General features: G+C 36.2%; 1 protein-coding gene across 1 annotated transcript in view; it reads right to left on the bottom strand.

The window, feature by feature from the left end:
* Positions 1–3,673: 3,673 nt before the first annotated feature.
* Positions 3,674–14,012, bottom strand: part of igdcc3 (immunoglobulin superfamily, DCC subclass, member 3) — a 132,736-nt gene continuing 122,397 nt past the window's right edge. Inside the window, exons 10-14 of the mRNA XM_056461597.1 lie at positions 12,813–13,001; positions 11,281–11,385; positions 11,046–11,181; positions 10,676–10,907; positions 3,674–8,347 (exon numbers count right to left, since the gene is read on the bottom strand). Coding sequence (XP_056317572.1) covers positions 8,210–8,347; positions 10,676–10,907; positions 11,046–11,181; positions 11,281–11,385; positions 12,813–13,001 — 800 coding nt within the window. The 3' untranslated portion in view covers positions 3,674–8,209. The remainder of the gene's footprint in view (positions 8,348–10,675; positions 10,908–11,045; positions 11,182–11,280; positions 11,386–12,812; positions 13,002–14,012) is intronic.

Raw genomic sequence — 14,012 nt, forward strand, 5'->3', positions numbered from 1 at the left:
ACTCAATGTATTTAGGCATGTAGACATAGTCAAATCTATCTGCTGCAGTTCAAACTGAGCATCAGAATGGGGAAGAAAGGGGATTTAAGTGACTTTGAACGTGAAATGGTTGTTGGTGCCAGACGGGTTAGTCTGAGTGTTTCAGAAACTGCTGATCTACTGGGATTTTCACACACAACCATCTCAAGGATTTACAGAGAATGGTCCGAAAAAGAGAAAATATCGAGTGAGCGGTTCTGTGGGCGCAAATGCCTTGTTGATGCCCGAGGTCAGAGGTGAATGGCCAGACTGGTTCGAGCTGATAGAAAGACAACAGGAACTTACCATCTCAACAACATCTCTGAACGCACAACACGTCCAACCTTGAGGCGGATAGGCTACAGCCGCAGAAGACCACACTGGGTGCCACTCCTGTCAGCTAAGAGCAGGAAATTCATGCAATTTGCACAGGCTCACCAAAAACGTTGCCTGGTCTGATGAGTCTCGATTTCTGCTGCGACATTCGGATGGTAGGGTCAGAATTTGCCGCCAATAACATGAAATCATGGCTCCATCCTGCCTTATATCAATGCTTCAGGCTGCTGGTGGTGGTGTAATAGTGTAGGGAATATTTTCTTGGCACACTTTGGGCCCATTAGTACCATTTGAGCATTGTGTCAATGCCACAGCCTACCTGAGTATTGTTGCTGATCATCTCCATTCCTTTATGACCACAGTGTACCCATTTTCTTATGGCTACTTCCAGCAGGATAACGCACCATGTCATAAAGCAAGAATCATCTCAGACTGGTTTCTTGAACATGACAATGAGTTCATTGTACTCAAATGGCCTCTGCAGTCCCTAGATCTCAATCCTATAAGCACCTTTGGGATGTGGTGGAACTGGAGATTTGCATCATGGATGTGCAGCCGACAAATCTGCAGCAACTGTGTGATACCTTGCTGAATTTATGCCATGAAGGATTAAGGCAGTTCTGAAGGCAAAAGGGGTTCCAAGCCTGTATATACACATCTACAAAATGGATGAAATTTGTTTGTACCACATGAGTTATGTTGTACATATACATATACAGTATTTGTACTGGATGCATGTCATTTTGAATGCAGCTTCAGTGAAGTATTTTGCATACTACATAGCAGGCAAGTATTCAATATTGACAAAAGACAACAAGAGGAATCATTTTTAAAACTAGAACTAGTTTATTGTCATCATTGTATTGACGTTTTAAAACAGTGTTTCACAATGAACCCTAAAACAATACAAACCACTAAAAACGGTCTAGAATTCTTTCTTTATATAAATATACATATACACATACAAATATATGCATATGTACATACACAGCACTGACCGTCTGTGGCCAGAAGGGTAACAGACATCACATTTGGAGAAGACAAACTGGCAGAAACAGTGTCTCCAACGCATTTAGCAGAAAACAGTAATTTCACCCTGACCTGAATTACAGAGAGATGAGTTACATGAAGAACAGAAGGGTGAAAACTGAACATCTCACACCTGCTTAGCTCTTGTGCTCTCTTCGGTTGCTCAAAAGTGACCCCTTTTAAGTGAAGATGGAGAACGCCAGCACTTACTGGAGTTTGTCCGCAGGCACTACCGTCTCGCCTGTTTCTCCCGCTGAGCTCCAGAATTAAAGTTTGTATCATAGATTACAGAGGTACACATTTGAACAGTCTGTTACATTTCCATAATCATATGCAGCTCTAAGGGTGGTTAAATAGCTATACACAAATACAGACATTAATGCATAATTTCCTTCATTTCCCTTAATGAACAGAACACTTTTCAACAGTGAATCAGTCTGTCAAATTCACAAGTGTTTTTAAACGAGGAACTTGTGTTTTATGGTCCAAATGACAACAGTCTGAACACGAAAATACTACAAACATCCTGTGATTTGCAGCAGTGACAGAAATAGCACCACAGCAAAGAGATTTTCAGTGCTTCAGTCATGAACACAGTTTTAAAGGAGTGACGGTCATCTTCACATTCAACATTTTTTTTTTTTACTAAAACTGTGTGCACAGCCTCTGTAACAGTTTTAAATAAGATGAGATGTAGTTAGAAACCTAAGCGAGTGAAACTGGACTTGTTTGTTGTCATTTTTAATACAAGAAATGTAAGAAATGTAGTGCTTTCCGCTCTTCAGTTTTGTGCTTGCTAACTACATGCTAAAAATATCCGTAATTTAAATTTTTCTGTATTTTGTGATTGATGATAATAATATATTATTATTTATGCTTTTTAATTGCATTGTGGGAGCTTGATCTTTCCTCCAAAATCTTTTGATGATGAAAAGTTTAAAAAAGGCGACGTTTATTAACTTTTTAATAGTTTGAGGTGATATACTGTCTGGTGCTTGGTGTTGTAAATTATGATAGAAAAACTTGTCAATAAACTGGCAGGACATTTCCTGTTATTTTACTGACTTAATTATCTATCTATTATTTATTTTACAATATCTTATTTTAAACAACTACAATTTTAGTATTAGTCATTCTGTTAAACTGCAAAGTTTAATTTACAACATCAAGAGTGGACAGAGCAGAGATCAAGGTGCCACAATACAATTCATGAAGATAAATAGAAATAGGGAATGTGTGAATTTATGGATTTTTCCTTTATTGTTTTTTTTTTTTTTTACAGTGTATCCTTACGGTAACCATCAATGTGATTAGAAACCATTTATTCTTCAGTTCTTTAAAAATAATTGATTTGAATATTGCAGGTTTTTTAAAGGTATAGTTCACCCAAAATTCAAATTTACTCACCATCAAGTGATTCCAATCCTTTAGGAGTTCCTTTTTTCTGTTGAACACAAAATATATTCTATGGGGGTCAATGGTTGCAGGTTTCCAGTGTTCTTTACAATATCTTCTTTTGTGTTTAACAGGAAAAAAGAAAACCTTAAAGAGGTTTTTAACAAGTGGAAGGAGAGTAAATAAATGATTATTGGGTGAACTATGGATTTCATCTGTGTCATGCTGTTGTATAACACACAAACTCACTAAGAGTGTAAAAAACAAACAGGGAAAACTAATATGGTAATAAACTTACTATAGAAGCCCAAAAGTCAAGTGGGAGGCACACTGAATAAATATTTCAAATATGTCACACATGATAAGAAAAGCACAATAGCATTAGCATCAGTCAATGTGCTAAACTGCACGCAGAACTGAGTTCTCTGACATTCAACTAAAGAAAATATGTCTGTTCTTCAAGTCAATTAACCTTCAGAAATGATGTAGTTTGAAAACGTTGTTTTTAAAATCCCACAGGTCACTTTTCTGCTTCCATTTTAAAAGTATCACCGTAAACACATTTCCATTGATTTTATGAACATATTACAAGATTTTACTAACAGTAACAGACATCATCATAGCACCTGATTTTCATGTGGCAAATTCAGAAATTCAGTCACTTCTAAAGACTGACATAAGCAAAATCATTTGTAATGCTTTACAATAAGGTTGTATTAGTTTATGTATTAATATGAACAAACAATGAAGAATACGTTTATTACAGCATTTATTTATCTTTGTTAACATTAGTTAATATACATTAAAAACTGTTTTTTAAAGTCAGTGGATTAACTAACGTTAACAAAGACAACTTTGGATTTTAATACTATGAATAATATTAAGTATTGCTCATTCTTAGTTCAAGATAGTAAATACATTAATAACTAATATGAACTAATGGAACCTTACTGTAAAGTGTGACCAATTCATTTAGCATGTATTCACACCTGGCAGGTTTGGTTTGAATAAAACACACTTAGAGTAAAAATGCGGTTTATTTGAATAATTGTGAACTATACTAGTCCTGATCTGTACCAAAAAAGTGGACAATCAAGACCACTAAAAAGAGGGGCTTCAATTGTTTTCCTTACAAACACTGATTCAGTCGTTCAACTGAAACAGAAATCCAACATGCAGCAAAGGGATCTAAATAAATTAAAAACATCGTCACAGAATGACCCTAAAAAGGACAAAAAGTTCAATTGATTCTCATGAATTCTCAGGCAAGTATAATCCTCTTTGCATGTGTGAGGAAGAATTTCAGTCATTGTTTGGACTCCATTACATATTTTATAAGCTCTCAAATGATAAAAAATACCATCACACTATGCACACAGCACTGTCTTTGAAGTTTGGTAGGTTCTGTTGGAGAAAAGAACCCTTTAAATGGACAGTTCACCCAAACCATCTTCACAGAACAAGTTATTTTGAAGAAAGCTGAAAACCTGTTACCATTGACTTAAATAGTATGTAGTTTTTTTCCACAATGGAAGTCAATAGTTACAGGTTTTTTTTTTGTTTTCTTCAAAATATCTTGTTTTGTAAAAGGAAGAAACTCAATGTTTTTAACAGCTTAAGGGTAAGAAAATAAAATTTTTTGCGTGAACTATCCCTTATATTTTGCAAGCTCTAGGTTCAGTCTCTGCTATTTTCATTTTTGGTCCAAATCAAAAATAATCATTAAAACCAAGTGTGAACACACCCTTTAGACAACATTTTGGATATCTGTTTCATCAAACACACAAAATAAACCCTCTGTCTGTGTGTATAAAACTGAAAGCAAGCACATAAATTCCCCTCAGTTGGGCTGCAATGGGTCGCTTCACCAAAAGCTCACTCCCATATAATCCCATTCCTGAAAGGGGCTTAACAAACTGAAACCAGTACATATTATCCAGTACAAAATGCTGTTTGTTTTACAGATTGAAAGTTTGCAGGTCTTTCTGCTGCTGTGAATAGGTCTGTGTTGCCATAGAGTCGTTACATGCTAATGCCTCATCCCTGAGTCTCCCTGGGGAAATCTGGGACACGGGACTAATGCTGACACAAACATGTCATTCTTTACAGGGATGTGACTGTGCGCGTGTGTGTGCGCATGTATGTTTACATGTACAAGATCGGTTTTAGAGGCTGGAAACATCCTTTGTTCTTGGACTCATGGATTCGAGCCAGAAATTAAATATTGAATGGAAACAAAGCGAGACAAGCAGACCAGAAATTCTGTGGATCTTTTCCACAGTAACAGACTTTTCAGCATGAGCATTATCATCTAAGTCAACGCACAGTATGTGAAACAGTATTTGAAATGCACAAAAAACTTCTCTAAAAGTCTGAGAGGAGATTATCCATCAGAACAAGACACGGGATCATGAGATCGCTCTGAGGTAGAAAAGATAAAGCCGACATGATCTGATAAACTCTTTTTTTTGTCATCACACATCCTCCAGAATTCAACCAAATCAAGACTACAACACTAATTAAAATTTGAACATGAAGCCTGATGATGATATTAATGTTTTAAAAGTTGTACTGATTTGCACAGACACAGTGAGATTAGAAATATCACCAAACAAGGCCAAATCCATCAGGAAATGCAACTGCGGGAGACTTTTGGAAATGTAACAGCATTGTTTGTACTGCATTACACCACAGATGAAACCATTTCATCTTATTACAAGAATGTCAAGAGCACCATTACTGTACAATATAGACATTTCATAGAGACTTTCATTATTAGGGACAAGGTTCTACAGCACAGTGTATCACATACCTTCTGTTGTTCAGACACTTTTTCCATTAATTCTATTTAATACAGCCAAAGAACTGAGCACTTATCTGTATACGGACAACACAAAAGCATCTATGGTCTCCACTGACAATACTACAATGCATTTGGTACAATAAATATACAGAGTCTTTTCTAAACTGTGCAATTCTGTTCCAGAACCAGTATTTGTAAGAATACGCTTTATAAGAGTGGGATTTTTTTGTTGATTATCTAGGCTTTGCTTTGTCCGTTTTTTTCTTACAAAATAATTGATTACAGAATATGCGGGCATTATGAAAATATGCTCATTTGACTCATTATCTACACTGATGATGAGGATTAGATTTTAAAAATAGGAACTAAAATGAAAACCTATGACGTCCTGGGAAAAAATAAAGCAAAAATAACTGTTTGATAATAAAAAAAATAACACTTTACACTAACAAAAAGCGTGAAAATCTAAGGTAACACACTCATCCACTAAAGGGTATGTGTGAATGTACATGTGTTTACTATACAAAAAAGATACAATCTCCCCATCATAGCAGGAGCGACCTGAGAGCATGACTGCTGTGTCGAGGTAGGTTATTTAAAAAATAGAGATATGCACCATAGTACTATGGGACACCAGAGGAGAAAGAACATCTTGCTGGTACTTTCAACTCTCCCTCCCTGCTAAAAGAAACAGCTGGTCTAGGATTGGGTGGCTGAGCACACAGTGAAAAGCAATTCAATAGCCGGCCAGAGATATGAAGAGATGACCATTAGTAGCTCAGGCATCATCATCATCTACTCACTATCCTAATGCCAACAGATGTTGTGTGTGCGAGAGTTCTGTGCGTGTGCCTGATACACTCTGTGCTCCCTGATCAATGTGGGACTAAAAATATGGACATGGGGCTTGGGATATTAACTAAAAAAGAGATGGAATTCAACATAGAAGACGTTAGAATCTCCAGTGGAATGTGGCTTCCAATGGAATGTTCATTTCTTGGAGATTTCTAGAATGCCCAGTTTCATAGGTGCTCGCTTCATTACATGCAACAAAGTATCTGAACAGGCTCAACGGTATCTAAGAGTGCTTGCAATTGATCACAAGACCTGTAGTTAAAACCCAAGAAAATGCTATGTCAATTCTTCACGCAATGTCACAACGTGATATATATTTATCTAATCCAGAGTTTCTCAACCACGATCCTGGGGGACCACCAGCTTTGCACATATTCCATGTCTTCTTAACCAAACACACCTGATTCAGATCATCAGCTCATTAGCAGAGACTGAAGGACCTGTATTGGGTGTGACAGACAAAGGAGACGTCCAAAACCTGTGGTGTTGGTGGACCTCCAGGAATGAGAAACACTGATCTAATCTATATCACTATTTATTTCCATCAGCACCCACAGTACAGTATTATGTGCTTATTCTGATCATGTATGTCACACGACATGCAAAACGTGGCGTGAAGCTAATCAATTACTTAAACAGCAATTTATGTTTCTATCCAGCCTTATGTACTTCTTCCAGCGGTTCATCTGAGAGCAGAAGTTATATCCTGAAGAAATTAGTAACAGTGCAGTTCATCTTAAAAAGTCTTTACTGCGTCGACTACCATTAAAATAAAAATACTCTGATCTGGAAACATAGAACATAAAAAATCCTACGCAAATACAAGGACACTATCAAAACAACTTTACAGGCAGAATTCATAGAACAATGTCATCTGTCAACTGGCATGAGGTACTGACATATCAAAACACAGCAATTCATCAACATAGTGAAGCCAGGATCTCACGAACAGAGGCTATGTTTCAATATGAAAAAAGAACCACAACGACAATAACAACATTGTTATTTTGAGGTAGAACATTGACTTCAACATTTGGAAGTGCTATATGTTGGATTTTTTTTCTTCTCGTTTTGCTTCGGCGAGCAGGAGAGCGGCAGTCCTTGAAATCTGAGGTAGAGGAGCACCTTTTTCTCTTTTGACTGAATGCTTGATGTGTATAAAAACAGAACAAACAGCATGATGCAGATCTCAAAGACTTCCTAAAAGACATTCATTCCAGCTGAGGTAGGTATTTTTGTTGCAAATTCTAGGGTTCACATAGCAGAGTCTAAAGTCTTTATGAAGACTGACAACTAATAAAATCCAAAAAGTAAAACATTGAAATCAGTAAAATCAAGAAAAATCCTGAGAATAATTTTAAATCCCTGGAAGAAGGTCTTGGACTCCGCTGGATGGGCTTGTGAAATCATTGGTAGGTAACAGAGGAACTAATTGATGGTAACAGTTACAATACTTCTCTGATGTCCGGAAGAAGCCAAGATAAACCTCTTACAGACACAAGTGACTGAAGACTTGCTGCCAGTTGTCACTGTAAGAGTGTATTCATTCACCTACCAATAAGAAATAACAGTGGTCCATCGCAAAACTTCACCCACTTTGAGGCCAGAGGGACCTTCAGCATACAGTCCAGTGATTCCCAAAAGGGAACTTAACTTATGAATAATATACTCTTTGCACAATAAAAACAAACTAAAAAAAGAGGAATACTTTCAGTTGACCTGAGTTGGACAGGAGTCTGAGTGGGGGATATTCTTGGCCTTCATTATTTATTTTCAGTCTTCATCCTGTTGGCCCTCTGCTGGATGCTGGCGAAACTGCAACTCGCACTCCTCCACCAGGCTGAAATCATCCAGGGGAAGAGTGGACATCTCAGTTTCATTCAGTGGACAGGAGACCAGAGAGCTCTCGATCTGGAATTAAATACACACAAAAACATACACGTTACAAAACATGGTAAAAATACAGACATACTTTTTCTTAGATAAAATATGTTTATTGGCATAACAGTTACATTTAAGTAAGTGATATGGCCGTAGAACAGAGATGCCCAAACTAGGGCTCAGGGGCCAAAGTTGGCCCATGGTAACCTTTGATTTGGCTCGTCATCCCATCTGAGAAGAGAAGGGGAATGATGGTAATCCTTTTGAGATTGTAAATTTAAATTTTATGTAACCCTTTGTTTGTTTTATTGTTAAAAGCTAATTGAAATTAAATGTTTGATTAAATTGTGTAAATTAATCAGGTTTGTTTAAAGCACATACAAGCAAATCAAGTCAAAGGCAGATTCTGCTTGACTAGTGTATTCAGTAATGAACTTTATTGTGTTTTAAATGTGATTATGTTTTTATTGCAATAAATTATCATTTAAAAAGTAAAATAGTTAATATGCAATACAGTGATGTTTTCTATATATTTTGAAATATTCTAAAATTATTTATGAAATTACCATGGCGACTTTAATGTAAAATAGTTTGGTATATTTATCTTTGGCCCACGGCTCTCAATGATATTAGTTTTTTGGCCCTTCATATGAAGTTTGGGCACCCCTGCCCTAGAAAGATTAAATAATCAAATTTAAAAATAAAACACGGCATAGTCTTAACTGTATGGATAAAACTTGCTTGGAATCTTATTAAGCTTCACAGCATTTCAGTCACAAGCAAAGAGTGAGAGTCATCTGTTGTCTTATTAGCATCAGGGACTAGAGGTTTTCACAAGTTTACTTTTACTGAGTTTCTTAAGACCTGAGATCCAATTGAGTTTAGTCTAAAATTTTGATGCGTACCTCAGATACGGGTCAGGTATGGTATATGGACCGGTTAAGACCAATTGAAGAGTTCAGATGCAAAAACCTCCAAGTGCCATCTGAAATTTCCATCGAAAATCAGCATTTTTTTTCAGACTCCTATGTTTATGTTGAGTTATTTCATTGTAAAAACCATGAAAAGACCGTATTCTTTGCCATGAAAGTGAAATTATTGAACCTACTGTACACACAAAAGCATGATAAAAATGCTCATTTATGAAAAAATTTTAGATGGCATTTTGAGGTTTTTGCATTTAAACTCTTCAATTATAAGATTCAATGAGGTTACAGTGATCATTAATGAGCATTATGATAATAACACAGCAATATGAAACCCATGGATTATATATTATGAAATACTGTACGTCGAAGGAAATCAAAGAATGATCTGAAATGACATCACCTAATACAAACTGTCAACAAATGGTGATTTGGGTACAGATTTTAGGGCCTACGTAGAAGACTTCTATCGAAAACATAAACATCATTGGGTTTATTAGCCTACTGTCACGTTTAGTCCTTAAATATAATTTAAATATTAATATTAAATATTAATTTAATAGACCTTAAATATAAATTTACACACATTTACACAAATAAATTGTTTTAAAAAAAAAGTGTTTTAATTAATTTCGACTAATACTAATTTCATAATATTATTGACTAATATGAAAATGTTCATTTGATTTATTTACAATATAGTTTGTAGTAATATTAATTTATCTTATGTTTTAGTAGATGTATTACATGAGAGACTTGCTTTGAGAGACTTGCTTTGTTTACCATATAAGTGGCTCTAGATGGATTTGCATTATAAACCTTAAAGAAAAGTTAAAAAGCTATTATTTTTTATTTCATATATTAGAGTTTTAGTTATGATACTTCCAAAATAATTCTGCAGATTTTTTTTACAAAATTCTCAGCAGAAATAGCCTAAAACGTCTGCAGATTCTGTCTGGCCCTACTGATCATAAATAATTGCCAAGATGGGCATTCAGATGTTATTTGGTGTCTATCTGACCATTCAAAAGCATCAAGCTACATCATGTGCTGTCAGAGAGGTGAATTTTTGTGCATATACCATGTCGATTTCTTTCTCACAGCTTTTTGCGATATATTTTTAACATTAAGCACATCACATGCTTTACTTTCAATGCATGTTTCTTTATTACTCCAGTAAATCAATAATATTAGGTAGCCCTGCCGAGCACAGAAATAATAGATGCATTTTATATTCAGAATCGAAATGCACATATCTTCTCCATACCCAACCTTATTCATCAGAGCTCAAGCAGTTTTGCTTTGATCCCTTTCAATACACGCAGATAGAAGCACCTCTATTACTTGCACTTATAAAGTTGTCCTCTGAGAAGAACCATAACCATGCAATCCACATGTTTATAAATGTATGCATTTCCCCCCCAAGGCTCACTGTGTGGGTGGTGTCAGGTGGATGGGAGTAGTGGGATGGTCCTGAGAAGAGTCTCTCCATCTCGTTGGAGTCGGTGCAGCTCTTTGCATTGTGCGCTCCTCCATTCCCATCTGGGCTGAACCTGTGGGGGCCGCTGAGAGCCCCCTGTGAGGAGGAGGACTCCAGCACGACTCCTGCTGCTGGGTTCCTGCCCGCCTGTCTGGATGCCTGCACGGTTTTACACATTACCAACCTGCAACAACAGAACAATTCAACAGTGCATCCAAAAAAACACGTTGACTTTTACTGTAAGCAATACTCTTTCTTTTCCGACGCCTACTGCAACTGCCGTATACAAAAACAACACCAGTGGTAAACATCGATTTCTCACCTGCCCCTGTAGCTGAACATGAGGAATAGGACACAGAAAATGATGCAAGTGACTCCAATGTGGATGCCGATGATGATGCCTGTGGTGGAGCTTTTATTCTGTTCGTCCTTTACACAGTCGCAAGGGGTGTTTAGCACTGCAGGAAGAGAAAGCACATTTCCACAGAGTAAATGCGACTGAGCTATTACTGTACGCTTGCATGTGTGGATGTGAACCAAGGCATTGCATCAGGCACCTGATTTCTCTACTGCTTCCTTCAGTGAGACAAAGCGCAGGGTGGCATTGCCTTCTCCATGCTGGTTAAAAGCCAGAATCTTAATTTCATACACAAAAGAAGGATCTGCAGAGAGAGGGGTAAAAGTGATTTAAAATACTAAATGTAAATGGCAATTTTTTGACATATTAATATGCTATGACATACACTCAACGACCATTTTATTAGGTACACCTGTCCAACTGCGTTAACGCAAATTTCTAATCAGCCAATCACATGACAGCAACTTAATGCATTTAGGCATGCAGACATGGTCAAGATGATCTGCTGCAGTTTAAACCGAGCATCAGAATGGGGAAGAAAGGTGATTTAAGTGACTTTGATAAAAAGGCAACAGTAACCACTTGTTACAACTGAGGTATGCAGAAGAGCATCTCTGAACGCACAACACATCGAACCTTGAGACGGATGGGCTACAGCAGCAGAAGACCACACTGGGAGCCTCTCCAGTCAGCTAAGAACAGGAAACTGAGGCTACAATTCACACAGGCTCAACAAAATTGGACAATAGAAGATTGAAAAAACGTTGCCTGGTCTGATGAGTCTCGAATACTGCTGTGACATTCAGATGGTAGGGTCAGAATTTCGCGTCAAAAACATGAAATCACGGATCCATCCTGCCTTGTATCAATGGTTCAGGCTGGTGGTGGTGGTGTAATGGTGTGGGGGATATTTTCTTGGCACACTTTGGGCACATTAGTACCAATTGAGCATTCTGTCAACACCACAGCCTACCTGAGTATTGTTGCTGACCATGTCCATCGCTTTGTGACCACGGTGTACCCATCTTCTGATGGCTACTTCCAGCAGGATAACGCTCCATGTCATAAAGTGTCAATCATCTCAGACTGGTTTTTTGAACATGACAATGAGTTCACTGTACTCAAATGGTCTCCACAGTCACCAGATCTCAATCCAATAGAGCACCTTTGGGATGTGGTGGAACGGGAGAATCGCATCATGGATGTGCAGCCGACAAATCTGCAGCAACTGCGTGATGCTATCATGTCAATATGGACCAATATCTCTTAGTAATATTTCCAGTACCATGTTGAATCTATGCCATAAAGGATTAAGGCAGTTCTAAAGGGGGTCCAACCCGAAACTAGTAAGGTGTACCAAATAAAGTGGCCAATAGGTGTATTTTTATACATTTATACTGTGTTTTAATTAGTATTACTGTTATATATGCATTAATAATATAATTATATATATATATATATATATATATATATATATATATATATATATATATATATATATATATATATATATATATATATATATATATATATATATATATATATATATAATAATATTAATAATTATCATCAATTCTTTGAAAAAAAAACAACAACAAATTAACTATCCCATTGCATGTAATATATAATACTTAGGATTTTTTGGATTTTAAAAATGATTAAAACAAAGACTTTTGACACAAAAACCACTCTGCTCATATTTCATGAATAAAGACCACTGTGGCCAAATACCTAGTTGAGTGATGTTGTATTGCGTCACATCTCGTGGGAAGGTGAGGGGTCCTGTGAATTGGGGGACGGGGACCTTACGGTAGTAGAGATTGAATCCTTCCTGCTGGCCCATCTTAGTGGAGGCCTCCCATGTGGCTTGAATCACCGTCAAATTAATCACCTTGGTGAACAAGGTTGGTGGAGCAGGGACTGTAAGAATTGCAAAGCACAGATGATCAGGCGCAATACATTTCATCAGCAGGAGAAAATAAAACAGGTGGAAACTTCACCCTGAATGACCTTGAATTAAACATTATGCCATGACAGAAACACCTCTCGGGGAAATGCTTTATTAATGCAAGACACCACATGTGAATAGGGTAAAATAAAATTAACTACTAGTTATCACTATACTTACCCAGTTGATTGATTACAATAAGGTTAACACCCTTTTGGGGGTAAAACAGGTTTTCTAAAATGTTTATTTATGAAATTTTTGGTTGAGGATATACAGTCAAAGTCAAAATTATTAGTGCTCCTGTTTATTATTTTATTCTTTTTCAAATATTACCCAAATGACATTTAAATGAGCAAGGAATTTTTTTTAAAGGATTTACTATAATATTTTTTCTTCTAAAGAAAGTCTTATTTGTTTTTAAGTTTTAAAAAAAACTATTTAAGGTCAATATTATTAGCCCCCTAAGCAATATATATATATATATATATATATATATATATATATATATATATATATATATATATATATATATATATATTGATTTTCTACATAACATACCATCATTATACAATGATTTGCCTAACTATCTTAACTTGCCTAATTAACCTAGTTAAGATTTAAATGTCACTTTAAGCTGAATACTAGTATCTTGAAAAATATCTAGTCAAATATTATGTACTACCATCATGGCAAAGATAAAAGAAATCAGTTATTAGAAATTAGTTATTAAATCTATTATGTTAAACAGAAGTTGGAGGAAAAATACTGTTTTCAGGGGGCTAAAAATTCAGGAGGGCTAATAATTCTGACTTCAGTTGTCTATACAATCTAATGAACAGTGTACAATCTTTCATACATTAGTAGCACAACAATTTGAACATTGGATGATATTAGGTTCAAATTTTTGACACTTTCAGAATACAGATTTTTGGTCTATGTAAAAGCTGCTGAAGGGGACGAATGTTCCCCGATGCTCATTTAGA

Source organism: Danio aesculapii, chromosome 7 (assembly GCF_903798145.1).
Source record: "Danio aesculapii chromosome 7, fDanAes4.1, whole genome shotgun sequence".
NCBI classification, from domain to species: domain Eukaryota; kingdom Metazoa; phylum Chordata; class Actinopteri; order Cypriniformes; family Danionidae; genus Danio; species Danio aesculapii.